This window comes from Amblyomma americanum, chromosome 4, assembly GCF_052857255.1.
Source record: "Amblyomma americanum isolate KBUSLIRL-KWMA chromosome 4, ASM5285725v1, whole genome shotgun sequence".
Classification (NCBI taxonomy): Eukaryota; Metazoa; Arthropoda; class Arachnida; order Ixodida; family Ixodidae; genus Amblyomma; species Amblyomma americanum.
This window is the reverse complement of record NC_135500.1, coordinates 63344644-63371993: the sequence shown is the minus strand read 5'-3', so window position 1 is coordinate 63371993 and position 27350 is coordinate 63344644. Positions and strand designations below refer to the sequence as shown.

Here is a 27350-nt window from a genome sequence, read left to right as displayed (position 1 = left end):
AGGAAAGAGCAACTTCAATTTTTTCTTAAAGGCAATAGAGCTCGTAGCTTCTTGAGCCATTATCACTAATGATGGGTGCGCATTACATAAGGCTGCAATTTGGTTAGTTACACTTTGTGTTCCATAATTCGTTCTGGATCTTGTAGCAGATAGGGAAACCACGCGCAATTCATATTTAATGTTTCTAGAAAAGTACATATTCTGGAAAGAAGTGAAATCCTCCTTAATTTTATAAAACATGTGAATCGCTAAGCTAAAGTTGTAACAGTCAAGGAAAGTGCGTGCATGAAAAGTTTGAAGAGGTTTGTTTCATCAGTTGGATTTATACATAAGGCACGTAAGGCTGTTTTCAGGAGGGCAAATAATTTATGTGAATCAGTTTTATTGCAGGTACCCCATACTAGATTGCAATATACTAGATGAGAGTGCACCAAAGCAAAATATAATTGTTTTCTAACCTGCATTGGTAAAAGGTGTCTTAATCGGTAAATCACACATAACGATCTCGCCATTTTCAATCGGATGTTGTTCACGTGATCACTCCACCCTAGATCACTGCGGAAATACACACCAAGAAACCGAATGCTATGCACATCTTCAATTCTTATGTTATTAAAGTGAAGTGAGATGTGGTGATCTACTGGCTTATTTTTTGGGTGGAAAAGCATGAATTTCATTTTGTTAACATTCAATTCAAGTTGATTAACAGAGAGCCAGATCATTAACTCTTTCAGCCAGACATTTGATTGCTGCTCAAGTGTTTGTAGGTTAGTGCCTGAAAAGAACACGTTTGTGTCATCGGCATACAACACAATATTAGTAGTTAAAGGAATATTAACAATGTCATTGATGTACACAATGAACAAAAGGGGCCCTAGAATAGAACCTTGGGGCACGCCAAAGTTTACTAAACCAAATTTAGATTTTATATCGTGTGTTTTCGTGTATTGCCTCCGTGAATTTAAATAACTCTCAAATAGTTTATTGGCAATTCCACGAATTCCGTATATCTCTAACTTTTTAAGTAATATTGAATGCTTAACCGAATCAAAAGCCTTACAAAAATCAAGAAATATTCCAGCAGTGTAAAGTCTATTTTCAAAATTCTGAATTAAACAGTTTTTGTTGTCTAATAGTGCTGTTTGGGTTGATTTACCTTGCTGAAAGCCATACTACTCTGCGCAAATTAAATTTTTAGCTTGGAGGAAGCTATAAACTCGCTTGAAAAGTATACGCTCAGGTACTTTTGAAAACAGTGGCAGCACTGAAATGGGGCGATAATTATTCGGGTCATTTTTCTTTCCCCCTTTGAAGACCGCTGTAACACGCGCAACTTTGAGTTTTTCTGGAAAGACACCTGTGAGCAGCATTCTATTACAGATATGTGCGAGAGGGCCAGCGATATTTCTAACAACACATTTAATCGGAAAAATGGCTATTTCGTCATCACCAGGTGAACAAGTGTTCCTAAGAGAATTTATGATGGATTCTACTTCATCTATTGAAGCGGGCGACAGAAATATGGAAGCATTACTTCTGGAAAGCATGTATGACTCTACTGTTCTAGTTGCATAAGAATGAGCAGCCCCGTGATGAGCTCCAGCTACTATGAAATGATCGTTAAGTTTATTGGCAAGTGAAACTCTCGTGTAATTGACTCCATTAATTCGTAGTTCGCAGGGAAGATCCTTTTTCTTATTCCCTATGATTGCATTGATACCTTGCCAGATCAATTTAGGGTTGTGCGAGACTGCCGAAAACTTGTTTTTATAAAATAAAGACTTCGCCTTCTTTAAATCCATATTTAGTCTGTTTCGGAACTTCTTAAACTCAATTAAATCCTCCGGGTTTCTAGTTCTTAGAAAACGAGAAAACATTTCATTCTTTTCATCAATCCGTTTCAGGAGAGCACTTGTTATCCATTCTTTCCTTGCCTTTCTATGCTTTTTTTTGTCATAATGGGGAAGGCTGCATCGTAAAGTTTTAGCAGTTTTTCAATAAATACTTCATACACTTGTGTAGGGTCTGTTTCATGATATACTTCGATCCAATTAGTAGACGACATCAAGTTACAAAATCGGGTAATATTATTATCATCATAAATTTTCCGCACGCAAAAAAGACCGTCAGGATTCTTTTTCTCTGAAACAAGTGAAAAGATGGGCAGATATCGCTGATCCCTGATGAAAAAACACCTGATGTAGTTCTCTTTGCCGGAATACTTGTAAAACATAGATCAATTAGTGTTTCGGAGTATTTTGATATGCGCGTGGGTAAATCAATAGTATCTTTGCAACCATTAGAAAGGAATATTTCACTTAATGTGATCTTTGAAGGAATATCTTCCATAAAGTTAATGTTAAAATCCCCAATTACAATGATGCGCCACTTATTAAGGTTTGCTAGCTTCAAGAAGGACTCAATCCATCTAAAAAAGTTGTCCACATCACCATGAGGCGGGCGATACAGTGCAGTGCCATTATGATAATGTTATGAAAAAGTATGCATACTGCTTCAAAGTCATTGTGCACGAGGGAATAATCTGGCACATTGTCAAAAGATAAGTGGTTCCGGACATATAGAGACATACCACCACCACGCCTGCCGTCTCTAAAAACTGAAATTGGTTTGTAGTCACCAAGCTGAATAACATCTGAATTTGTATGAAACCATGTTTCTGTAAATGCAATGAAGTCAAAATGAATGTTAAGTTTGTGTAATTCTGCTTTTACTTCTTCGCCTTTGTTTTTTAGGCTCTGGGAATTTAAATGATAAAAAGACAAAGTGCTACGAGAATTGTAGGCATTACTCTTCAACATTTCGTTGAATGACTCAGAAGTGAAGTATGCCATTTTTGAGCAAGTTCACTGCGCAACCTCTCAGCTTAATGCATTTAAATTATTTTGTCGACGTCTTCCTCGCAAGCGATCCTGATAACCCGTGCGCCTGGCTGTTTCCGAGCAAACACCTTTCCTTCCCTCGACCAGACAAACTCATAGTTCATTTCTTTAGCTTTCTTTTTAGCGAGCCACATTAGTTTCTTGTTGAAAGGGGTCAGGTGATCAAAAAACCTGACGTCGTTATCACATTCTTTTCGCTTCGCGAACCAGTCTGCCTTCGTAGATCGTCTGGCAAAACGGATTAGAACTACAGGGACCCTGTCCGCCTCGCAAGGAAGACGATGTAGCCCTTCAACGTCGGTTTCTGCAATAGAGGGCAACTCAAGTTTCCTCGCAAGGTCGTTAACTTTGTCCAGCAGCTTTTCACCATCGGTCACAGGTAGTCCATGAATTTCCATATTTTGACGTCTACTGTACTGACTTAGGTCGTTCAGTTCTTGGCGAAGTTTTTGAATTTCAAGTCTGTCGTGGTTTTTCTCAATGATGTCAACTCTGTTGTGAAGCAATTCAATTTCCCTTTCATGCATCTCCGATGTTTCTAGTAGTTTATCGTAGGTGTCAGACATGTGTTGGAGGGACTTTTCGATGTTTGAAACGGTTTACTTCAAAGTTGTCAAGTCATCTACTTTTGCTGTAAGGTATGCAAGTGATTTACTGATGTCATTAAGCTGCTTGCTTAAACCAACAGGAGTCTGATTACTCTGAGATGCGCTACTGTCATTGGAGCGAGACGCTGGTGTACGGCATGTCAAGCATTTCAGAGCTTTTCTTGTTTTAGCGTCTTTACTTTCAAAAACCCGTTCCCCAACTCCGGCACACTTTCCAACATGATATTTTTGGCAACAATCGGCACATATCACTCAGTCTTCACCTTCTTCGATAGTCTCATAACAAGCAGAGCAGAGATCATCATTCTTGAGCGGCATTTCACACACAGAGCTGGACACTAGTGCTGGGGCAGCAGCAGCAACGGCAGGTAAGCAAAAAAACGGAATCAAGTAGCAGAAAAACTAACCTGCGAAGTAAAAAAAAAACGCCGCTTGAACACTTTGCGGCTGTTCCTACCGCCGCCACCGCTGCCCGATGAGTGAAGAAGTTGACGCTCTTCCAGGCTTTATGAATCAGGAGGGGGCGTAGATTGAAAGTGCTGGCCGATAGGGGGTGTATCTTTTCCAGATGCACCCAGCGTAGCTGAACTGAAGATCGTACGCGTTGCAGTTATCTGCGAAGTAAAAAAAAAACGCCGCTTGAACACTTTGCGGTTGTTCCTACCGCCGCCACCGCTGCCCGATGAGTCTGGGGTTACGTGAATCAACTGAAGAAGCAGTGCATCCTGAAGTGTGTCTTTTCATTCTGTGCTCGTTTATAATTTAAAAGCACTCGTAGCACAATGTCTGTGACAGCTTGCTGTAACAGGCTAATGGTCCCGTTCGCCGTTGTGTCCTGTCGGGATAGGGTTAGCAACATGGGCGCCTCCGGCTTGGTGTCATGCCTGAGGAAACGGAGATGCGAACTTGAGGGAAGTCGAAGAGCTTTATGAACGAAATTGGTTACATTTTCCGGGTTTTGGACAAGAGCTACAGCTCATACATGTTGCCGGTGCTGTGTGCAAGTAAGACCAAAGTTCCCCAGGTCCCCCCACGTTGTTCCTATGTTAGAACGTCACGTGACGCAGCCTTGGGAGAGATTGAGGAGTACCGTTCAGGGTAGAAGGGCAACCTGGCGCGGGTTTTTTACGAGCCGCGCAAGCGCGGCTCCTCGGAGGTGGGATCTAAGCTTCTGGGAACAAGCCGCAGCGCTCTTCCCGTTCTTTCCGTCGCTGGGAAGATGGCCCTGGAGTCAAAGTCTAGGCCGTGGCACGAACAAAACAAAATGCACGTCGTAAACAAAGTTCTTGTGCACAAAGACACTGGCCAGTTTCTCTTTCTGGTCAATATAGCGCAGACAGCCATTAACCGGCGAAGGGTATAGCTGGAGTGGATCCGCTGTGCAAGAAGCCATTTATGGTAGCTCCGTCACTTTGGGCCGTACATCATGTCGAAATCACAGTCCGAGAGCAACAGTCTTCACAGTTGTCTGGTCTGCTTGGCGCTTTAACGTTGTCCCACGGTAAAAAGAAAGCTAAGAAAAAACATTAAGGCGATAACGCAAAGTAGGCGAGAACTGTGATCCCGTCGCGCCGGCAGCGCCTCCGTTTAGGGTGAAGAGGACCTTTACTTGGTCGATATAGTCGCCAGTTTGCTTCATTATGACTGCGCAAACGCCTGCTACGGACATGGAGCATCTAAGTTTGTGCCTTAACCAACACTCATACGCTTGGCAGCCATAGCTTACACGGCCGGAAGTCCAGAACAGTACTGCACTGCCGCAAAGGCATTCGGTTGCTTAAGTGTGCGTGGACATCACCGCCCTAACGCTGAAGCTGAACATCGAGGTAGATGCGCGGGGTGCGCCACCTCTCCAATCGGCAGGCGCGGCTTCGTCGGAAGTGGGAGCGAGTCTCCCCTTCCTTCGACACTTCCTCGCGGCGAAAACAGAAGTTGCTCTGTCCACGGGCGACGGACGCCGCTTTTTCCGGAACGTCGCTTTGTGACCGCTGTTCAAGGAAACAGCGTCCGCTTGTGTCCACACTCAGGGCTCACGGCTTGTTGCATACAGATTATGCACTAGTTGTCTGGGCCTTAGTGAAATCTGGCATGCTTATGTAATGTGTGTGCTGTGTCTGGTATGGTTGGTACACGCATGAACAAGTAATCTGAAGGGACTTTATGGGCTAGTTAGCGTTACGCAGGAGTGGCGCGGGCTGAATTGTCAGTGCCAGGTTGCAAGTGCCAACCTGAACCTTGTGACGTGGTGCGGTGCATGATCAAAAAAATCCTGGTGGCAATTCGAACTGCCGGCTGCAGCAACGGTTCCCGAGGCTGTAGAAACCGAGCCACGCTGAGAGGGAGACGGAGACTGGAAGCTAAGGGAGACACCCTCCCAGGTCATTGCCGCGCTCCTTTGTGCGAGCCCGTTCTGCTCGGCCCTTGTGCCGAATATGTAAGGCTCTTGTATATAATGTACAGTCTTTGTCAAAAATATACAGCCCAAGGGATCTGCTTCCAAGCCGTGTAGCGGGGCTCTTTAACACAGTTGACATTCCTAGGCTTGGGAGTGTCTTGGGAGGGTTCACGACCTAAGTTCATCCCACCTTCGTGAAATTAGAGTCGCCGAGCAAGCAAGAGGAGTCGCGCTGCAGGGCTCGGAAGCAGACCCCTCGGGGTGTATACTTTTGACAAAGACTGTACATAAATGTTTTGTTGATTCAGCGCCGCCTTAACCGCTTCATCACTCAGCTCTCTGCAGCAGTGACAGCAGGTTGAGATGGCCCGGATGCAACAGTGGTGACAGCGTGGTGTGCTGCCACAGTCGCAAGAGTATAGTGCGACTGATGAGATGCCCCAGGCGCAACAAGCCGTAATATGTGGAAGTAGAAACTTATCATTCCCTCAGGGGGGGGAAGATGACGGCCAAAGCTGCACTTCTGCCGCTTATCGGTCGGAGGTACTATCCAGAGAGCGAGTAGACGCCTATCTTGCACTGTGCCCATATTGCAGGTTACCTGAACGCGACACAGAAGTACGTGTTCGGCGCCAAAGGTCTGCGCAAGGACGGTGGAGAGAAGTGAACATGGAGGCCACCACCGCAGCTGGCGCTGTTCGGAAACGTCTTCCAAGACGATGCAGACTCGCAGACACGGCTGTGACACGTGTCGCTTCTCCTGAAGCACCCTGCATTGCTGCACCCAATTCAACGCAGCAAAAGAAAGCATGCATTGGTGCACGGAGAAAGTGCGAGCAGTTTTGCTTTCTAAGCTGTCTTAGCCTTCGTTTAGCGTAGATACTTTGCTGTCTTAGTTTGACTGCCTTCCCGGCGCAGGCGTTTTCAGACTCTCTGACGACACCTGGAAGCAGTGCTGCGCGTAAGATGGCAGTCTGCGAACTGTCATTCCGGCATGTAGAACTGGATTTCATAGTGTCGATAGCGTATAAAATCGTCGCTCCCGATAGGCAGTCGCAAACTTTGCATGCAAAGGTGACAACAGTTGCGCATTAACCTGGCTATCATTTTATACTCTTACGTTCAGCTAGTCGCATGTAGATGTGCTCAAGTGAATTTTGGCAGGCCTGGCTCAAGGTGCTGCGCATTTTTGTTATTGATATTCACTGTTATAGAACTTGTATTTGAGCTAGCAATGATGCTAGTAGGCTGGTTTGCGCGGCTATAAAACGTTGAAATCGTATTTATGCAGTGATTACTATGGAGTACCCTCGTGTCAGACGTGAGGTATTTTTTATTTGAACGGTTGTAAATGTGGGTACAAAAATTTGAAAAAGAATAAGGTGACTGGAGCTGTCCAGCTTCTGTGAGTCACATGTCCTAGAAGGAATATCACCGCTCAATGTATATAATAATATCAATAAAGGTTAACTGGACTGGGCACCACCCTCGGCGTGTTTTCAATTCCATCTGGCCTCGCACCGGCACTGCTGTGCGCTCGAGCAGTGAAACCGGACCACCATGAACGATTTAACCGCGTAGCACCTTGCTTGCCGGCAGCTGGTAGCTCCGAGGCAGCTGCGCATACTTTGAGCTGTGTGTTGTTATCCTCACCGCTTCATCTCGATTGTGTTCGCGAACGGCTTGTTGCTTGGACGACGCTCAGCTTGCAGGCGCTTCTTTGGCGATCCTTTGGTAGGCTTCCACGAATGTGTCGTAGCATCTTGTCTGACGCTTTGTTCCTCTTGGCCCCGTGCTTCGTCGACGCTAATTTGGGGTTGCATTTCTCGCGGTCTACGTGCACTGAGGCTCGAGCGTATGCACAGGCGCCGTGCAGAACGGATGACCACTTGACGGTGGCGCGCGTCTAGAGTAGGGTGCCTCGATGCCAGCGCCGCCGGGGTGGAGGGAACCGCCATATTGAATCACACGGGATCAGCGGCGCTAGCGTTTGTGACGGCGCCGTTCATGCTCTCGGCGCGCTTCAAAGTGCTTTAACTTGAACGGCCTTTTGCAGCGAGAGCTACACTGGGCTACCAGTCGAGCATTTCGCGGTACATTAGTGAGTCCAGTTGGTTCAATATGGCGGCGTCGCTTAAGTTGTCTCCATCCGGCGCTGGCATCAAGGCACCCTAGTCTCGAGGCGCCTCAAGCGCCCTCCAAGCGCAACGCCACTCAATGGTCGCTTTAACTCCATAGCCGCTCGCTTCTCTCGGCCCCTCGTCTGTCGGACCAAGCGGCCGCTTCAAATCGCGCCGGTCATAAGTGCGCCGCTGGAGAATCTTCCGTGGCGCTGTTCTCCACTGCTGAGTCGCGTGACAGTCAGCCCGCGGGCGTATAAGAGTGTACGAGCTTTGACTCCGTCAAGTGCATTGGGCAGATGTCTAGAAATGTTCTTTGCCCGCTTCTGGAACTCAAAGTAAGTGCTCAATACTTTAAATGCCACCACGCGGAGGGAGGCCGGCCGTAAATTTGGAATTTTCTTGCAGGAAGCCGCACCTGGCGCTGGTGTGGAGGCGATGGCTGAGCGCAGGGTGAAGGTGTGGCTCATTTCGCATCGGCTATCGGGACAACAAAGATTTTGGGGAGGTTTTGAATTTTTTTTTGCTTTCTCTGTGGTCAGCCATCTTTTGAGGGTCTTTAGTTACTGCGAAATTCAAACGCAATACATTTTATCTGTGTCGTTGCTCGTTACTGCTATTTGGTTTTCCACCAAGTTTTTGTTTCGCTGTTTCTTGTGGACAATCAGGGAACATTTTGTTTTTCATTTTTTGCATGACACAGACAAGTAAAACATTGTAATTTATTAAATCCGTTTTAATTACATCTTCCTTCTATTATTTACTTTTACTTTTTGTTATTTACTTTCACTGAACCAGGTGTATGTTCGCCTTCCGCTTGTGTAATCCCTACGCGGCGTTCAGAAGGATGTGAATGTAATGAACGAGATAGGGTTCGGCGGGACAGAAAAAAAAACTTGGGGTCCTTCTTAACCATATTCTTAAAGAAAATTTTAAAGCATATAGGTCTCCTGCTATGGTGTCTATAATGAGTGTCATTATAGTTGTGATTTTCCCACCAAAACTACGGTTGGAACCGGGTCCGTTGCCTATATACGGTATGGTCCTCAGATTTTCAAATTCGCCCTTCTTTATCCCTTCCCATACGGCGCGGTTCAGGTGTCCAACGATATATGAGACAGATACTGCGCCATTTCCTTTCCCCCTAAACCAATTATTATTATTATTATCCTGTGATTGGTCCCCTTGTGGTCACGTGGTGTTGATGACCTCATGACCCTGCCAACGGCATTCATAGATCGTGGGGGGGGGGCGCAGTGGTTCCCCTGCCGGCAGGTGGTTATTTCAAACGCAGCCACCGGTGAGGTTTGTGAGATCCACGTTGCTCTTCCCGAGCTCCCGTTAGGCTCTTGCGCAGCGCCACGGTGGGCAGCTCGACACCTGCCACGGTGGGCAGGTGTCGAGATGGGCGGTGCTGTCTGATTGGTTAATTTTGGTCACGTGACCATGATGACGTCGTCATGGCATTGGCCAATCAGGTAATTTTGTTATGGATAAGCGGGAATTTTTTTTCTGAGACTACAGGCTACATGCTATCGTATTAAAGGTTCCCGCCCGTGCCACTCGATGTAGCAGGCTCCACAGTATATGCACAATGAAGACAGAGAGCAGTGTTCGTTGCATTTATTATTTTTATTGATACCGCTTGTCGGAGGCGAACCAACCGCGTGGCGTGCCGCCGAGAAAAATAGCGGCTTGGAGTGCGCCAACCACAAGCTGAGCCCGTAACTGGGGAGCCGGGAGTCGCGCAGCACTGCGTATTTTTCCTTTCCTTGAGCAGTCCTAAGCTGTCTACGGTCGAGGCTAGCGAGTCCTTTACGAGGGCGGAAACAAACGAACGACGACTGCGGCTACAGCTCTGCCCGGAGGCTGCTACGGCTGTCTACGAGCAAAGCGGGGGAGAAAATCATAGACGGCGTTGGGGCACACTCACGAACGCGGCCTTTCTCAAAAATAGCAGCACCAGGGAAGGATCTGCGAGTTCCTTCTTAGCCATTCACGTCCCGTTTGCACTGCGGTCCTGCACTCCCCGTTTCCTTCGAAGTCAGAAAAATACCGGAGGCTGCAGCGTGTTTTTTCTGGCCTATTGCGAAGCGGCGGTGCTTCATACAAAAGGAGTCAGCCTGCTGTGCATTCTCTCCTCTGGTCCTCTGTGGAACTTTGGCCTTTGCTCCGTCGCTTGGTTCCTGGGGCGTCCCGTGGGATGTGGGGTGCGCGCTACTGGGTGTCTGGGGGATGTCGCTTGCGGGATTATACAGAGGGTGTAGGTGGGTCCGCAGCGGTCGGCGGGAGTGTAAACGCGGTCAACCTTCATTTAATGCGTATGAATTGTCGATTCCCAGGCTGTAACGAAAACTCGTGTCAGAATGGAGAGGGAAGAAACACGACACTGACGCTTGTGACCTTGGCATGCTGGCCTGTGCACTGGGTTTCAGATTGACAGATTAATTCGTTGCGTTAGATTGAGGGAAGGCGAATGGATTCCTTTAATGCGCGACGTGAATCTTGAGGAAGATCTGTGCGCCAGTTATATCGGCAACGTTCGTGCTTAAATCGGCCGTGTCCCGAGCGGGGAAACTCGTCACCCAGTCTACGGTTCCATTCTTTCATTCTAGGGTCGGCCTTGATCCAGCTCAAACCTAGTCTGTCTGATAACACACAAAAATCTAGCACTGGCCACATATTAAAAATGAAGTGGTTGCCGGAAATAAAAACCGTAGTCGCACCAGCGGGACTCCCAGGCTGTAAGAACAGCCTTAAAGGGACTTAAGCCCCGAGAAGGAACCACAAACACAGAGTCAACGTATCACTTCGAATTGTCCTCAAGGGTTCATCGTTGAGCCGAAGCTGTGGTTTTGCCCCAGTGACCAAGCTTCGAGCTTCGTTGTTAACTTGCGTCACTCATTAGCAGTGACTTTGAACACTTATCAGGGAGGCCGCGCTCTTCCCCTGAGGTATACACGTGTCTGGAAGTAAAAGCCAGTTCGTAGCCTGCTCCCACCTGCTTACCCTTGTACTCCACCTTCGTCAAAAAAACCTCGCTTTTGCCGCAGAGTCTGAAACCTCGAATCGGCCAGCTAAAGCCTTCGCCGCTCTGCACCTCACCTCTCGCGTCATCTGGCACAAATGAAGGCTGACTGCAATCCGCCCCCATCCGCGGACGGGCGCGCCGCCTCGCTGCTCTGTTCCCGCACGATTCGCGCCGCTGTTCCCGAGCGACCAGCGGCGCGGGCCGCAGGGTGGTGTAGGGGCTGTGAAGAGGAGGGGATCGTGTTGGTGGTGGTGAGTGTAGCAGTCTGTGGCGCCCTCTCTAGGCTGCCTCCTCGAGCTTGATGAGCTCCTGGATGCCGTCCTGCATCTCCCTGACGGCCTGGTACTCGGTGAGGCCCATGCGCCGCTTGTTGGAGATGTCGTAGACGCCGCCCTCGCTCTCCGTGTGCTCGCCACGGGTGCCTGCAGATAAAAGAAATCGAAAAAAAGATTAAGACCAGTACTGCGTGTCTTTCAATGACGAGTTTGCCTCTTGAGACAGAAGAGCGAAGAAAATTTGGGAGAGAGAAAAGTGGTAGAGGAAAGGCAGAGAGCTTAGCCGGAAGAATGTTCCGGTTTGCTACCCTGCACTGGGGGAGAGATGAGGGGAGCGTAAAAGAATACGAAGTAGAGCAATGTGGTCTGTATTTAGCACGACAAACAATGACAAGTGCACTGAAAGTCACAGGCCGCCGCAGCAGTAGCCTGCGCACCAGCATTGCAATCACTTGCTCGTCTGCGACTTGGGCCGGTTCCTGACCTACTACCCGACCAGCAGTAGGCTCAGCACGCTGGTTGCGTGGTGACTGTTCTATCACTGAGAGTGTGGAGTGCTTCGGGAGCAATGGGCAAGACACTTGCCGGTCCCGGTCTTGGACCGGAGGTGGGCCTTGTGCTTGATTAGCGATAGGCTCAGGACTCTGGATGCGCAATACCTGCTTGGTCACTACTGGTGTGTGTAGCTCAGGCAGGGATGGCCAAGGCCCGTCTGCGACGACCGTCCCTGCCTCGCCAGTCATATAGCTCAGCGAAAAGCAGGGACGTGAGGCAAGATACCGGTGCGGGTGTAAAAACTTGTACTATTTATTCAGGAAGTTTACGTTCCAGGAAAAGAACATAGACGCACGGTGAATAGAATTCGTAGTGCGAGTCGTTTTCGAGTTGAACACGGCTCTGCTCACGGGGTCATCCAGCTGTGGACATTTTGGTCAACTTTGTAACCACCGATGTACTCTTTCGATGTGAGTGTGCGAACATCACGCTAATAACTGCTTGTTTTTAAGGAGGGGATGACAGCACGTCATGCAGAACTGTCCTCGATCCGTACACTGTTGTTACATATCTGGAAGATATGAGCGTCCCGACTGTACACCCATTCCTTATCAAACGCCTGTGAACGCATCTTTGTAGGTTGCGGTACTGTAGAAAGGAACCAGCGTGTCCTGTTCGTCTTGTTTCTCTGCTGTACCTTCCTTTTGGCTTGCCTCCATTAAGCAGAGCTATACCGACTCTCCCAGTCATCATCATCATCAGCCCTACTACACCCACTGCAGGGCAAAGGCCTCTCCCATGTCTCTCCAATTAACCCTATCCTTTGCCAGCTGCATCCACCCTTTGCCTGCAAACTTCTTAATCTCATCCGCCCACCTAACCTTCTGCCGCCCCCTGCTCCACTTACTTTCTCTTGGAATCCACTCCGGTTACCCTTAAGGACCAGCGGTTATCTTGCCTTCGCATTACATGCCCTGCCCAAGCCCATTTCTTTCTCTTGATTTCGACTAGGATGTCATTAACCCTTGTTTGTTCCCTCACTCACTCTGCCCGCTTCCGATCTCCTAACGTTACACCTATCATTTTTCTTTCCATGGCTCGCTGCGTTGTCCTTAACTTAAGCTGAACTCTTTTCGTTAGCCTCCACGTTTCTGCCCCGTAGGTGAGTACCGGTAAGATTATGCTGTTGTACACTTTCCTCTTGAGGGAAATTGGTAAACTGCCACTCATGATCTGCGAGAATTTGCCATATGCGCTCCACCCCATTCTTATCCTTCTAGTTATCTCCCTTTCATGATCCGGATCAGCTGTCACTACCTGCCCTAAGTAGACGTATTCCGTCACAATTTCTAGGCTCTCGCTGCCGATTGTGAACTGGTGTTCCCTTGCTAGGCTGTTGAACATTACCTTGGTTTTCTGCATGTTAATTTTTAGACCCATCGATCTGCTCTGCCTGTCTAACTCATTGATCATGATTTGCAGTTCATTCACCTCCTGAGTGACTCAGCAAGGCAATGTCATCAGCTAATTGCAGATTTTTTAGGTATTCTTAATTTATTCTTATTCCCAACTGTTCACAATTCAGGCCTCGAAATACCTCCTGTAGACATGCGGTGAACAGCATTGGCGAGATCGTGTCTCCTTGCCTGACGCCCTTCCTTATTGGAATTTTATTGCTGACTTTATGGAGGACTATAGTAGCTGTGTAGTTGCTATATATATCTTCCAGTATTTTGACATAAGGCTCTTCTACCCCCTGATTACGCAATGCCTGTATGACTGCTGAGGTTTCCACTGAGTCGAATGCTTTCTCGAAATCAATGAAAGCTATATATAGAGGTGATTATATTCTGCGCATTTCTCTATCACCTGATTGATAGTGTGAATATGATCTATTGAGGAATATCCTTTACGAAAGCCAGCCTGGTCATTTGGTTGGTTAAAGTCTAACGTTGCCCTCACTCTATTAGCGATTACCTTAGTAAATACTTTGTAGGCAACGGATAGTAAGCTGATCGGCCGGTAATTTTTCAAGTCCTTGGTGTCTCCCTTCTTATGAATTAAGATGTTTGCATTCTTCCAAGCTTCTGGTACAGTCGAGGTCATAAGGCATTGCGTATACAGGGTGGCTAGTTTTTCTAGCACGATGTCCCCTCCATCCTTCAACAGATCTGCTGTTACCTGATCCTCCCCAGCTGCTTTTCCCCTTTTCATTGCTTCTAAGGCTTTCTTAACTTCATCTTTCGTTACTGGCGGGATGACACATTGCTGTGCACTGCTGTCTTTCTCATTAGCGCTCTGATTACATTGGCTACTGTACAGGTCTGTGTAGAACTCTTCGGCTACGTTTACTATCTTATCCATATTGCTAATGACATTGCCCTGCTTGTCTCTTAATGCATACATCTGGTTTTTACCTATGCCTAGTTTCCTCTTCACTGTTTTTAGGCTACCTCCGTTCTTTATAGCATGCTCGATTTTCTCCATATTAAACTTCCTTATGTCGGCTACCTTGCGCTTATTTATTAACTTTGATAGCTCCGTTAGTTCTATTCTATCGGTAGCGTTAGATGACCTCATGTTTTGGCGCTTCTTAATCAGATCTTTCGTCACCTGAGATAGCTTCCCGGTATCCTTTCGAACTGTCCTACCGCCTACTTCTACTGCGCACTCCGTAATTATTGATGTCAGATTATCGTGCATTGAATGAACATCAAGATCATCTTCCTCAGTTAAAGCCGAATATCTGTTTTGCAGCGCTATCCTAAACTCTTGTGCTTTCCCTATTACGGCTAACTCGTTAATGGTCTTCTTCTTCAGTAGCTTCTTCCGATCCCTCTTCAAGTCTAAGCTAATTTTAGACCTTACCATTCTGTGGTCTCTACAACGCACCTTTCCGAGGACGGCCACATCCTGAATGATGCCAGGTTTAGCGCATAGTATGAAGTATGAGGTTTAGCGCATTTTTAATCTCACCATTGGGGCTCTTCCAGGTCCACTTCCTTTTTCCTCGTTTGCGGAAGAAGGTATTCATGATCCGTAAATTATCTCTATCCGCGAATTCGGCTAATAACTCTCCCCTGCTATTTCTAGAGCCTATCCCATAGTCACCTACCGCGTGGTCGTCAGCCTGCTTCTTGCCCACCTTCGCATTGAAGTCGCCCATCAGTACAGTGTACTGTGATTTTACTTTATTCATTGCCGATCCCATGTCTTCATAGAAACTTTCAAGGGTTTGGTCACCATGGCTGGATGTCGGCGCGTAGGCCTGCACCACTTTCAGCTTGTACCTCCTATTCAGCCTAATTACTATAGCTGCTACCCTCTCGGTAATACTGTAGAACTCCTCTACGTTGCCAGCTATATCCTTATTAATGAGGAATCCCACACCTAGTTCTCGTCTACCCTCTAACCCGCGATAGCACAGTATGTGTCCGTCCTGTAGTACTGTATACGCCTCACCTGTCCTCATAACTTCGCTAAGCCCTATCACATCCCGCTAGTTCCTCAAACAGCACTGCTAGGCTAGCCTCACTGGCTAAAGTTCTAGCGTTAAACGTTGCCAGGTTCAGATTCCAATGGCGGCCTGTCCGGAGCTAGTGATTTTTAGCACCCTTCGCTGCGTCACAGGTCTGACCGCCGCCGTGGTCAGTTGCTCTGCAGCCGCTGGGGACTGAGGGCCTAGGGTTAATTGGTTTGATCATAGAAGGTTGTGGCCAAGTACTACACCAGGGTGGCCAAATCCTGCTCTGGTGAGAGTGCGTTGTCGGTTCTGGTCACCGAGATCAGGCCGCACTCCAAGCCTGGTTATGCAATTCCATCGACACGCGGATTTTTTTTTTTAGCCCCGGTGGAGAATTGCGCGGCACCAGGATTTGAGCCCCGGTCCTCTTGCACGCGAGGCGGATGTTCTACCTCTACGCCATCGCTGCTCTACTCCAAAAATGGGCTTCTACCGCACGAGGCGGATTTAACGTTGTTGACGGCGGAACTCATCGCTGATCCGTCGGAGCAACTGTGGTCAAGACCCTTTTCCCAAGCATCTCACCCAGAAGAGCCGTGCACCAGGCCGGGGGAAATCTAGTACCCATTAAAAGCCGGTGGGTACCCGGCGGCACTGGGGATCGAACCCAGTACCTCCCGAATGCGAGGCGGATGCTCTACCACAAGGCCACGCTTCGGTCACGCCGTAGTACAAATTTTGATCATACTCAAATGGGTGATCAGTTTTCTGTGGTCTGGCAGAGAAAATAAATTGACTCCAGCCGTGCTTGAATGATGTAAAGGAGCTTCGATAAACCAAAGTGATAGGTGATCTAGGCATGAATTCTGAACTGCTACAGGCGCTTTTATGACGGTACACTCACTGCAACCAATAAGAGCCCGGAAGAAGTTTGAGCCAGCCCAGGCTTTGTGCTCCACCATTCCTTCGCACGTACTGCATGCTCTGTACGCTCGCAGCAGTTACCAGAAATGGAGGTCGAGCGGCCACTATGAATCTGAGGCATCCAGATGTCCGATGAACACACATGTAGAGAGAGACGGAGACTGGGGCCCCTACAGGCTAAACGGGGCGCGACGCAGACGAGAACAGGCCGAGTACCAGGCGTCGGCTGCTTTATTCTCGGCGCGTGGTTCCCAGCTGTCGGCGCCAGCGCGTGCAGCGAGCAAGGCGGCGCAGCGCCAAAGATGGCGGTGGCGCCGCTACACACGGGTACTTACCCCACGGACACTGCATACTTTCTCATATAACTTCAAGCTATACATCCTATCCTTGAAGGCGCTGTCTCCTCTCAAGCGCCTTGAACAAGCATCATGGAGGTGTATGTTTGCCGTTAGGTTCGCTACCTACCCTGGGCCCCTAAATCAACTACGTATTTACAAGGAGACAGACCTGGTCAAGCCAACCGCCTCTATGACTTCAAAGCCCGTCCCCTAGGCGAAAAAAATGGCAACTCTGTGCCCTGGTCCCCACACCCTCTTTTTTGCTCAAGTATGCTGCCTTCCAAGTTTCACACGTGCACATCATCATCATCAGCCCGGATATGTCTACAGCGGGACTTGGACCTCTGTTATTGATCTCCAGTTAGTCCTAGTCCCATACTGCGGCCATCGTGCAAAAGCCATCACATATTTGTTATGGCGTATTACAGTCGGCGATACCGAGCGGAGCCATGAATCCGCAGAATAGCAAAAAGTATATCTGGGCCAATAGGCACTCAGCATTTGAATCCAAACCGCCCATTGAAGCACACTTTGCGGTTCGTGGAGCAAGAACGCGTGGTACGGATCGCAGACTAGAATTCGCCATTAATCTCATCCACCTACCGTCCCGTGCTACGCTTGCCTTCTCTCGGAATCATTTCCATTCCCTAAGGGGTAATCGGTTATCTGTCCTTCTCATTACATGTGCTGGTGATGCTCATTTCCTCTTCTTAATGCCAGCCAGGGTGTCATTAAGCCCTGTTCGCTTTCTGTTCTACGCTGCTCGCTGTCACCGTTGCACTTATTGTTTTCCTCTCCACAGCTCCTTGCGCTGTCCTAAACCTATTTTCAATCCTTTTCGATAGCGTCCAAGTTTCTGCCCGATATGTGAGTGCTGGCAAGATAAACTATTTTACCCGAGGTTCTAGCGAACACCTTCAAAACTTCTTTAGAATAGGATGGTCGAAATGACAAAAAATGTCATAAGGAACGGCCAGTTGCGGCGGACGTCAGTAAATTTAGAAATCAATAACTATAATTATAATTAATTCGAGAGAGATAGCAGAGGCATTTGCCCTACAGTGGGTGTAGTAAGGCTGACAATGATGATGAATTATCTACCTATAAATGCGTTTGCTAATTAAGCTTGAGCACTGTGTGGTGGTTAGGGTCCAATGGCGTGTTAGCAGCCGCGTATACTTCTAAAAGCAAAGAAAATATAATTCTCTGAAACTTCGCACCGTGAGGATTGTGGAAACTGGCGCATTTTGCAAAACTTAACCGAAACAATGCGCAAAGTGCGCTGGAAGTTCACTGCTAACGCAGTGTCGCTGGTGACGTGTTGCTATGCCCACAGCGTCCATTTCGAACCATCTGCGCTGTTGTATACCGCCACACGCAGTTCATTTTGCGTCTCACTTGATACGAGCAAAATTGCAGTCATTGCCGACTGCATGGCCGTAAGCCGACGAAGCACAAGAAAGTGCATGCCTCGGTACAATAGTGCGGACGGTTCTGATTGGGTGCCGCAGTTATTTGTGTCGAATAAAGCGCCAGATTTCCTCTTGCTGAGCGGTTTTACGTTTCAAAAGCTGATACTGCATCGCCTTATCCGTATAGTTACAAGCTCGGCATTTGCTCGAATCAGAAGAGCTTGCTGACAGAATTTAGCCAAGTCGCTTGTTGTCGAAATTACCGACGTCCGCAGCGGCTGACATTCTATTCCTGAAAAGATTTTATTTTTCGACTGCACTGTTTTTAGGAGTTGAGTGCTCGATGTAACACCCGATGGGGCACTTCCCTCTGCTGCAAAACACTCCCGTGTGGTGGGCGATGTCAGAGCACGTCACGGGGACCCACAACGGAATATTAAGGGCCAAATTTTTCTTCGCCGCAAAGCTTAGTACCCACTGCTCCAACAAATAATGCTTTGTGCACTACGGCGTGCGCAAACAGTGGGTTTGGCTATATGCACGACACAACTTGTGGCGCCATTCGCCGGCACGAGGTCTTCGGTTCTGCGCATGCGCGGAAATGCAAGAATACATGTGAAAGCAGGTCAAAGCCTAAGTAAAAGCCACTATTTCCTCTGTTACTGCATGTGGCTCAGTGGATTAGCGCTGCGTTGCCGAACGCGTAAGAGATTCGCATCCGAGTTCGATCTACTGACCGATTTTTACTTTTTCTAGTTTTTTAACGAAGCATTAACAGCATGCAAATTATCATTTACCTCTGAAGGCGCATTGCCTTTCAGGTTTCATTCCGATTCTTCTGATCCAAAGCCGCTGTTTAAACCACACGATAGAAATACGTTCTTCATTTTTTTCATCCCCTTAACCAAAATTACCTGTGCGAAAACGTATTATCATTTCCCTCGGTATGTGCGTCGCCAGTGAGGTTGCATTATGAGATGTTTTGGAGACAAATTAGCCGTTTAAGAAGCTCAGGAGGCCCGGGATGTGCCGATGCAATACCTACGCCACTAGACGTGAGCACGGGTTATAAACCTGTTTTACTAACCTCTTCCTGGATACCGCCTCATCGTAGTGCATACAGCTACCTTAACCAAGTACAGTCCGTGGTGCACGGAGCATCCTCTTGGAACGGCGGATGCACCCTTTTACGTATCCCGATGCTGGAATTCATTATCAGCAAGGCAATTACACCCCTGAAAAAGTCATTAGAAGCTGATATAGTCACAGCGGCCAACCAATAATTACACATTTCGAGCAGTGGAACGTCTATTCAAGTTTCCACACCCAGTGTGTAACGGCACAGCGACGTACGCTTCATCGATGCCAGTCATAGCGGACCGTTGTTGAGCGAATCAATCAAGAAATGTCTTAGAAATGCCTAAAACTGTGGCGCCTTATCTGAGATGCGAAGGAAGCGTTAACGCAATCGTGCACTCAAGGGTGCGCTAGAGAGCGTAATGAGGTATGACGAAAACTACAGAGGAGTGGTCACGGGGTGGCAGACTAAGATCACATCGTTTCACCGCGAGATGTCGGATCAGATTGTGTTATACTTTCAATGCCGAATTAAAATGCAAATCCTTCTTTCGATGTTACGGGCCCGATTCTAACGACACGAGACTGAGCACTCTACACAGCAACGTTTCGCTGGCCATTGTGCAGCTTTGGGGCGTTTGAACTACCATACCATACCATACCATACCATACCATACCATACCATACCATACCATACCATACCGGTGTCTGTAAAGAGAGAATCTATGCCTTCCACATACATGCACTCCGCCCTATTTTAAAGCAAGGAGAGGAGGGTAAGACGTTGCCCATTGGTCGATGCCAGGTGCCTGCAATAGTCTCTTCGCCACTGCCTTGTGTAACGCGTGTGGGGAGAGAAGACTGTCCATTGGTCGTCGGCGGAAAACTCGAGCCTGTTTTGCCTAGCTCGGCGTCCGGCGGCCGCCAGCGATAAGAAATGCGGCCGTTGAACAAGTGCCCAAGACCGGGAATGAGAGCGCCGAACCAGTCATGGTCTCGCCTTCGTGCAGAGCAGAATCCGAAGCCGATAGGAGCCGCAGTGGAAACATCGGGGTACATGCCGCCGGTGACGTGCAGAGAGGATGCGGCGTGAAGAGCCTGTGGCGCGCTCTGTCGGAGCGTCATGGCTCCACAGCGCGTGCCATTAAGCAGAACGACGGCGGAGTCGTAGGCGAGGCGAAAACACCAGCGCAGACTCCAGTCTCTAAAGGTGATCGGAACATTTCGCGCTTTGGTACTTGGCATACAGATAGGTGCTGCCTACCGCGACTATCGTTTTTGAAGCGAAAGGTTCACTGTGCTAGTTAAGCCGGGAATCGCCGTGCGTGCAACATGACCTTCGAGAGAGCTGCGGGGGCTCTGGTCTGACGTTACGGCAGGCCGTATATGAGGAGGCGCGGCGGTTTCTGCTGCCGAGCCGGTTTGCGCGGGGCTCTGCGCGGCTGAACACTTGCTCTAACCACGCGATCATTGACGTCAAACTCGAATATAAATGGAGGCGCGGCGGCGCGCCTCGCTTTACCAATACAATACCAATAAAAGCTTTACCAAGTATAACTACATAGCGTAACTTAATGCTCTGCTTGGCGCAGCCACGTGACACTATCGCGACTACTCAGTTTAACCAAAGCTAAACCGCTGCCAATTTTTTTCTTTTTCAATCGAGCATAGAAGCTTATGTTGGCAGAATGTTCGTACTCTGTGATTGGCAATTCCCAGACAGTCTTCTGAACTTTAACTGTTTCATGGACACCGTTACCTCCACAAGTGTTATTGCACGGGCCAGGGCACAGATTTTTAATAGCCGTGCGAAATGGCAACTGAAGATCTGTACACTACGATTGCGTGCTGGAGTCGGCAAGCAACGGATGTGGATTTATGCAGTACCGTACGATAAGCAGCCGGTTCTGAAGACGTCAGCTCGAAGTGAGGCAGCCGAATACATACGACTTGGGGTCAATCAAGGAATGAATGCATGTTGCCAATAATGCGAGCCTACTTGCATGGACATCTAGGTGTTATTATAGGAAACTACTTTCGCGTTCATCAAGCCTAAATACCATCTCCATAAGCGGCACAGGAGGAAGTAGGAAGGAAGTAACCAGGGTAACTTGTGACGGCGCACTAGACTGCACATCTTACCAGCTTGATTACGCCCATGCACTGCAGCCCACTGCGGTACAAATACATCTTTCGTATATTTCCGGTTGACCCTGTCCTCTGCCAGCCGTGGCCACCTTATCCCTTGTTTGGAGGCCTGCGGCTTTGTCAAGTTTGCATTACGACAGCTTTTTCTGCTGTGCTCCCTTATCTATGTACGCATTGGGTGTAAACATCTCATCCGCCCACCTAACTTTCTGCCATCCCCTGCTACGCTTGCTTTCTCTTGGAATCCAGTCAGTTACCTTTAACGACAATCTGTTATTTGTCTTCGCATTACGTGCCCGCATTACGCTCCAAGCCCAGTTTTTCTTGACTGCTCGTTGAGGCCCACTCGGGGTGGCTTGCAATGTTTCAGGTGCGGCCAACCTGCTAAAAAAATAGAACCTTGACGTCTGTAGTACAAACGTCATCTGGAATACACGTCATTCTCTCTTGCATGCATGGCTTTGAGCAGTGAACCCAACTTTATCAATTAAACACGCAAAACCACGTGTCAAACATTTCGCGAATTTTACCGCTGCGCACGCGAAAAGCTTTTAATTATACTTTAGGTTTATATCTCCAGCAGCCGTTTCATTTGATGTCGCGCCCACCGTGCGTTTCTCCCGCAACCGGCTCCGCGACTCGCGTCACCAGGACAATATTCAAGTGCAGCACGATTCATCGCGCTCCGCAGCGCTGCTAGCCGTCTTCTAGGCGGGAGGTGCCTCTGGCGGCGGCGGCGGCGGTGGGGCGCCCTCGGCTGGAGGAGCCGGAGGAGCCCCCTCTGGAGGCGGTGGTGGTGGTGGAGCCCCTTCTGGAGGCGGCGCCGGCGGTGGGGCCCCTTCCGGAGGAGGTGGCGGCGGAGCTGCCGCAGCGTCCGGCGCCGGTGGCGGTGGCGGTGCGGGAGCTTCGGGCGGCGGCGGCGGAGGAGGAGCAGCCGCTGCGGCGGCGGCTGCTTTCTCAGCCTCCTCCTTTTCGACCGCCGCCTTCTCGAGCTTTATGAGCTCTATCACGCCGTCTTGCATCTCCTTGACGGCCTTGAACTCGGTGAGGCCCAGGCGCCGTTTGTTGGATATGTCGTAGACGCCGCCTTCGCTGTCTGTGTGCTCTCCGCGGGTGCCTGGGGAGGCACACGCGCGTCCCGGTGTTCCGTTACTCTATCCGTTACAGCTCGTCGGCGCCGACGCTTCACCGGCGGCACCAAAAGGCGCCTTTGTAGCGCGTGCCGCGGGCCTCAGCGCGGTCGGCCGCTGGTGATAAGAGGCAACGCAATCGAGATCGACGTGCGTTTGTGATGGGCGGTTTTGGCAAAACGAGTTGGGCTGATACGAAAATGCGGCAAGCGTGCACACGTTGCGCATTGCGTGCAGTACGGCACCTGCGGTAATGTGAAGTTGCGTCTCGGTGGCGAGTTGGGCTAGTGTAAAAATGATTGGCGGCTCACTCTCCACATGTTCGTGACATCTTAGCTCTGGAAAATTATATAGTAGTTGTTGCAACCGCAAAAATTTGTTGCTTCCATTGCGTCATTTCAGCGGCACTGTGTTTGACGCAATTCGCTCATAGGGGGCGCCTTCGGGACTGATGCACAGGAACGTGCTATGCAGTTTCACTATTCCTACAGCGGCAGCAGTTGGTGCCTCAGTTCTAGATATGGTGGTCGTGTAGGTCGGGGTTTTTGTCTGCAGAGAGGGATGTAGCGAAGTTGGGGGGGGGGGTGACGCGTCAAGGCTACAGGAGCGGCGAGAGTGCGACGACGATAATGAGTGCGGCGGCGGCCCCTGCCCAGCGGGCGGGTTAATCCGGTTGTAGGGAAAATTAGATTTGATCCATGCTTCTAGGCCCAGCGGAGGGTGAAAGGTGTGCCGTCTAGCTTCAGTTCATGTATTCTGATGAGCACGCTAGTCCACAGCACAAAACTTAAAGCCCCTGCCGATGTCTATAAGGAGGAGTTCGCGGTGTGGTTGATTCTGCTCGAAGACCTGCACCCCTCACTTTGAGTTTCGACCCTCGCAACAATATGGCTCCTTCCAGGCTACAAGGTTGTCATGCAGGAGCCTGATGCCGTCCATCAAATCTGGGAGTGAATAGAGCCTATAGACCCACCCAATAAGGGATGCGAGAGCGTCGCCATATTGCTAGCGGCTACTTCGACCGCACGTCAAGCGCCTGAATACATGCGTATCGCTCCGTTGGGAAGCGTTGGGGTGGTGGTCGTGCGCGGCTGCAACAGGTGACATACAAGGAAAATGTGTGTTCATTGCATCGGGGAACAACAGGGCGCGGGTCTCTGAATCCAGCAGTTGTCTTGCGGACAGTGCGCTTACGAAGGCTGTGCTGATGCTAAAGGACCCATTTTCGTGTGTCTTTGCTGCTAACAAGTAATTTTTTTAGCTCTCAGAGGATGCTGAGTTTCCCCCGTTAACCTCTCGTCTTGTCCCGCGCAGGTTGGGGCAAAATGCTACATTTTCAACTGTTAGGTATCATTCAGATTTCCTGTGTTCTACTTCTTCTTGTGTTTTTGTACTTGTTCAACTTGATGCCTTGAAGGCCACGAATGATCCTAAAGTATTTGTTTCCTTATATGCTTCAAAGAAAAATAAGAGCGGTGATTGGCAAATTGGTTTAGTGCTTTGCCCGCTCTCCGTTATTAATACGGAAGATGAGCATTATTCACCGATGACAGTCCTGAGACCAGAATACCGCCTTTTTTTTCTACCTCTATGATTTTACTCACTTTCACAGTACGTTCTCCGCTTCATTCTGATCTTTCGTGCTGTTTTTCGCAGCCGGGTGGAGTTTTGTTGCAGCGCAAATAAATTTTAAAGTTTTCCATTTCGTGGCCTCTATCGGGGCATGGTTTAGTGACATTCTTATGACGGACAAAATTTCAATCTTGTTTAGGCAATCAGCGCGCTCACGATAGGCTTTGTGACAGTATCCGTGATGTCATAGTCTTGTAGAAGCGCAGTTTAGGCGTCTTGGTTTCTGTTTTAAAATACGTCTCGCTATTTCCAAGAACTTTTTTCTGCCGCACAGAGGACATTCTAACGAATGTAATGTGATTATGAACTGAATGTGTAAAAAAGCCTCCAGAGTCGCCCTTTAAGCCTTCTCGTCTTCTAATGTCGATTTCCACCAAACGCAGTTCCATGCTCAGTTGATCGCCTCACACAGCCGCTCGCAACAGCCCTCAAGCTGTAGAAACTGCTGGGTGCGCCAGTGGCGAACTAGTTCCTCAGCCATGTTTTTGAAGGCGGTTATGGTTGCAGCATGTGCACACTAGCTCTAGGGCATGGCACACAGAAATTTCGCAATGTACGCTAAGATTTTAGTTTCAGTACGTGTCCGCCTGAACGAACGAAGCCGCCCGTGTGTAGGAAAAAAAAATGGCTTCGGAAAAAAATGCCACCAAAAGAATTGACCCCGCAAAAATGCCTTGGTGGAAACGGCCGGTGTTATCTGACTATGAGGTATTGCCAAACCCTATAAATCACGTAAGCCATCTGATCTGCATATGTCTCCAGATCTGAACGACGTTTGCTAAAATATCATTGAGATCGAATCATTCCACTGAATGTTTACAGTGTAGGCAGATAACACGCCCTATCGCTGTGACGAAAAATGAACATTGCTATTTGTCCTGATGCCCTAACACATTATCCTGCACTAAGACGAACACTATAGTACTCCCTCCTCCAGATTCTGCTGATGGACTGCAGCAGTGTGCACCCACCTCGCACTTGTAAGTTGTACTTGGCGGCGATTTCGTCCAGCTTGGCCTTGTCGGCGGCCAGCTTGGGCAGCTTGATGTGCACGCTGGCTCGGATGGTGGTGCCCAGGTTGGTGGGGCAGAAGGTCAGGAAGCCCAGCCTGTCGTCCCGCGAGAAAGGCAGCTTCTTCTCGATCTCCTTCACGCCGTTCACCATGCGGCTAAACACCTGCACACACGACGGTGCGCTCACGTGAGAACTAGCGCCGTTGGGTCGTCTTTCCCCTCCTGTCTTTGCCGCCGCATTGCCACTGCGGTAGCAGCTAGGTCACCAAGCGGCGCTTTAAATCCACGCCTTGCTTGCGAATCATTTTGTCATCAGCTATGTGTAGTGAATCTGGACAAGCAATTAGGTCAGATATTCTTTGCACCACTTGTCACTATTCCCCCTTAAATGCGCTTACGAAGGATGTTGCGTTTCTTTATTGCGCGTTTAGGGTATGTTCTAGCTTACAGTAAGCTCACACAAGCCAGGAGATGGACTGGAGGTGTTTTCTTGCTATGCAGCGGTACATGAAATTTTCGAAAGCAGTTTGAAGCAGTAAATGCCTTTTGTACAATGCACAGAACCTGTGTGCGAACATCCATAAACCGGGAATTTCTGAACAGTAAGAGTTACAACCGTCTTCGTGTAATTATCACAGAAGGCGAGGATGCATCGAGTTGCACACAGGCCGCCACTGAGTGGTGCCAAATGGCGATAGTATTCAATCGCAAGAAATGATCCAATGCAGAATATAAGGGGCGTGGGTGAAAGAAGGCAACGAACTGCTTGCGTGCAGCTCTCTACATATTTACAAAGGTTTTGGTTATGTCTTAAGGATAGACTCGCAGGTCGCAGGGCGGACACTCACCTGCTTGAGGTCGCCGCCCTGCTGCATGGAGATGATGCGCAGGTGGTCCTCCTCGTTGCACCACACCAGGAAGGTCTTGTTGTCGTTGTGGTAGATGCCCCGACCAGTGGGCCAGTAGCGGCATGCATTGGCCGCCTGCAGGAAGCGGTCGCCCTCCTTGAACAGGAAATGGTCGTCGATGAGCTGCTGCTGCGTCTTCTTGTCCATGCCCGTGAGAGGGTAGTAGGTGCCCTTCAGCTCTCCGCTCATGGCCTTGAGCGCGGAGCTGACCTTCTCCTCCATCTCCTTGTACTGGGCCTCGGTCAAGCACGGGTTGAACGGGTAGCCCTGTAAGGGTCAGAAACACGAGGCATATGACGTCCAGTGTACGGAAAAGACATCGCCGTGTTTGCACGGGTCTCCGATTTTGGGTGCAGTTCCTACGGTTCATGGCACTACTATGCTGAAGACCCTAATAAGAGTGTCATTAGCTTTACCCTGCAGTACACAAAGCAGTGTCACCGCAATCACGTCGCAGCCGGACATGGCCTGAGCCAGAGCGCTTCTTGCGACATCTCGTGGAATGGTTGGTACTAAAGCAGAATGTTAGAATTGCTGATACAATCTCTCAGAATTGAGATCGCATTGTCATGCATTGTACCATTACTATTGCTATATTTTAAACAGAGCATCACAAGGTGTCGTGGCATTCTTTCGGCTTCTGTCTAAGCCTCGATGTGACAACGTACGGCAGCGGTAATGCTTGCGAGCCAAGCCGAAGCTCTGCAATGTGTATCGAACAGGTTTCCATTTCTGCAAACCCCTACATGCTTTTGTACGAAAAGCTGCAATTACTGCAGTGACCACCTGACCGCTGCAGCCTTCTTGCCTAGTGTAAATGCCACGGCCATGCCGCCATTTTTAAGATAGCTTCCACGTTTGTGCAAAGAAACAAACTTCCATGCATTCAGTGTCGACCGCTCTAAACCACGAATCCAACATCGTGCGATCTCCTTTAAGGGCAGCAGTTTTCGCAAATTGAAAGAATAATGAACTCTCCTTGCTTGCAGTAATTACTCGCCTGTGCAAAAGGAGTGTAGGAAGGACACAAAAAGTTAACATCAATTAGAAAGAAAAGCAAAGGCTTATCTTACGCCGCTGTGATCTTCGTGCGCGGCTAAATTGATTCTGGCACCAGTATTAATTGTGCGCATGTTGTGCGAGGCTTTTACATGTTCGAAGGTATTTATTAAGCTGCAGTATTCGAACGGCATATAAGTTGCGGACTTCTTAAAGCTGTTTGTCATAAAGAGTCAATGTCCGGCGTTGAAGGCGAACAGCAGTCTCTGCTACGTGGCTCTTATCGACACACTCGCACCGGAAGGAAATGCGCCACGCCGAGGCTAGGATTAAGCCATCTTAGGCTGCTAATTAATTGGGGAAAGAGCAGTTCTGACCGTGGTGCGTGTTCCTTCGAGCGCGTGGGACGGATTTAGCAAGAGGTTTTGTTCAGGACGTAAACTTTAATGGTACACCAAAGCAATGATGAGGCTGTAGCTCAC

The 27350-nt window shown here is 48.8% G+C and overlaps 2 protein-coding genes across 3 annotated transcripts in view; one reads left to right on the top strand and one right to left on the bottom strand.

Annotated features, from left to right (window-relative positions):
* Nucleotides 1-7388, top strand: part of LOC144127986 (uncharacterized) — an 80879-nt gene extending 73491 nt beyond the window's left edge. Inside the window, exon 10 of one of the 2 annotated variants that reach the window (XM_077661020.1) lies at nt 6500-7388. In XM_077661020.1, the coding sequence (XP_077517146.1) occupies nt 6500-6570 (71 nt within the window). In that variant the 3' untranslated portion in view covers nt 6571-7388. The remainder of the gene's footprint in view (nt 1-6499) is intronic. The other variant, XM_077661021.1, reaches the window with a different exon arrangement.
* A 2248-nt stretch (nt 7389-9636) lies between these two features.
* LOC144127985 (arginine kinase-like) overlaps nt 9637-27350 on the bottom strand; it is a 61360-nt gene continuing 43646 nt past the window's right edge. Inside the window, exons 8-10 of the mRNA XM_077661019.1 lie at nt 25810-26136; nt 24920-25124; nt 9637-11476 (exon numbers count right to left, since the gene is read on the bottom strand). Coding sequence (XP_077517145.1) covers nt 11334-11476; nt 24920-25124; nt 25810-26136 — 675 coding nt within the window. The 3' untranslated portion in view covers nt 9637-11333. The remainder of the gene's footprint in view (nt 11477-24919; nt 25125-25809; nt 26137-27350) is intronic.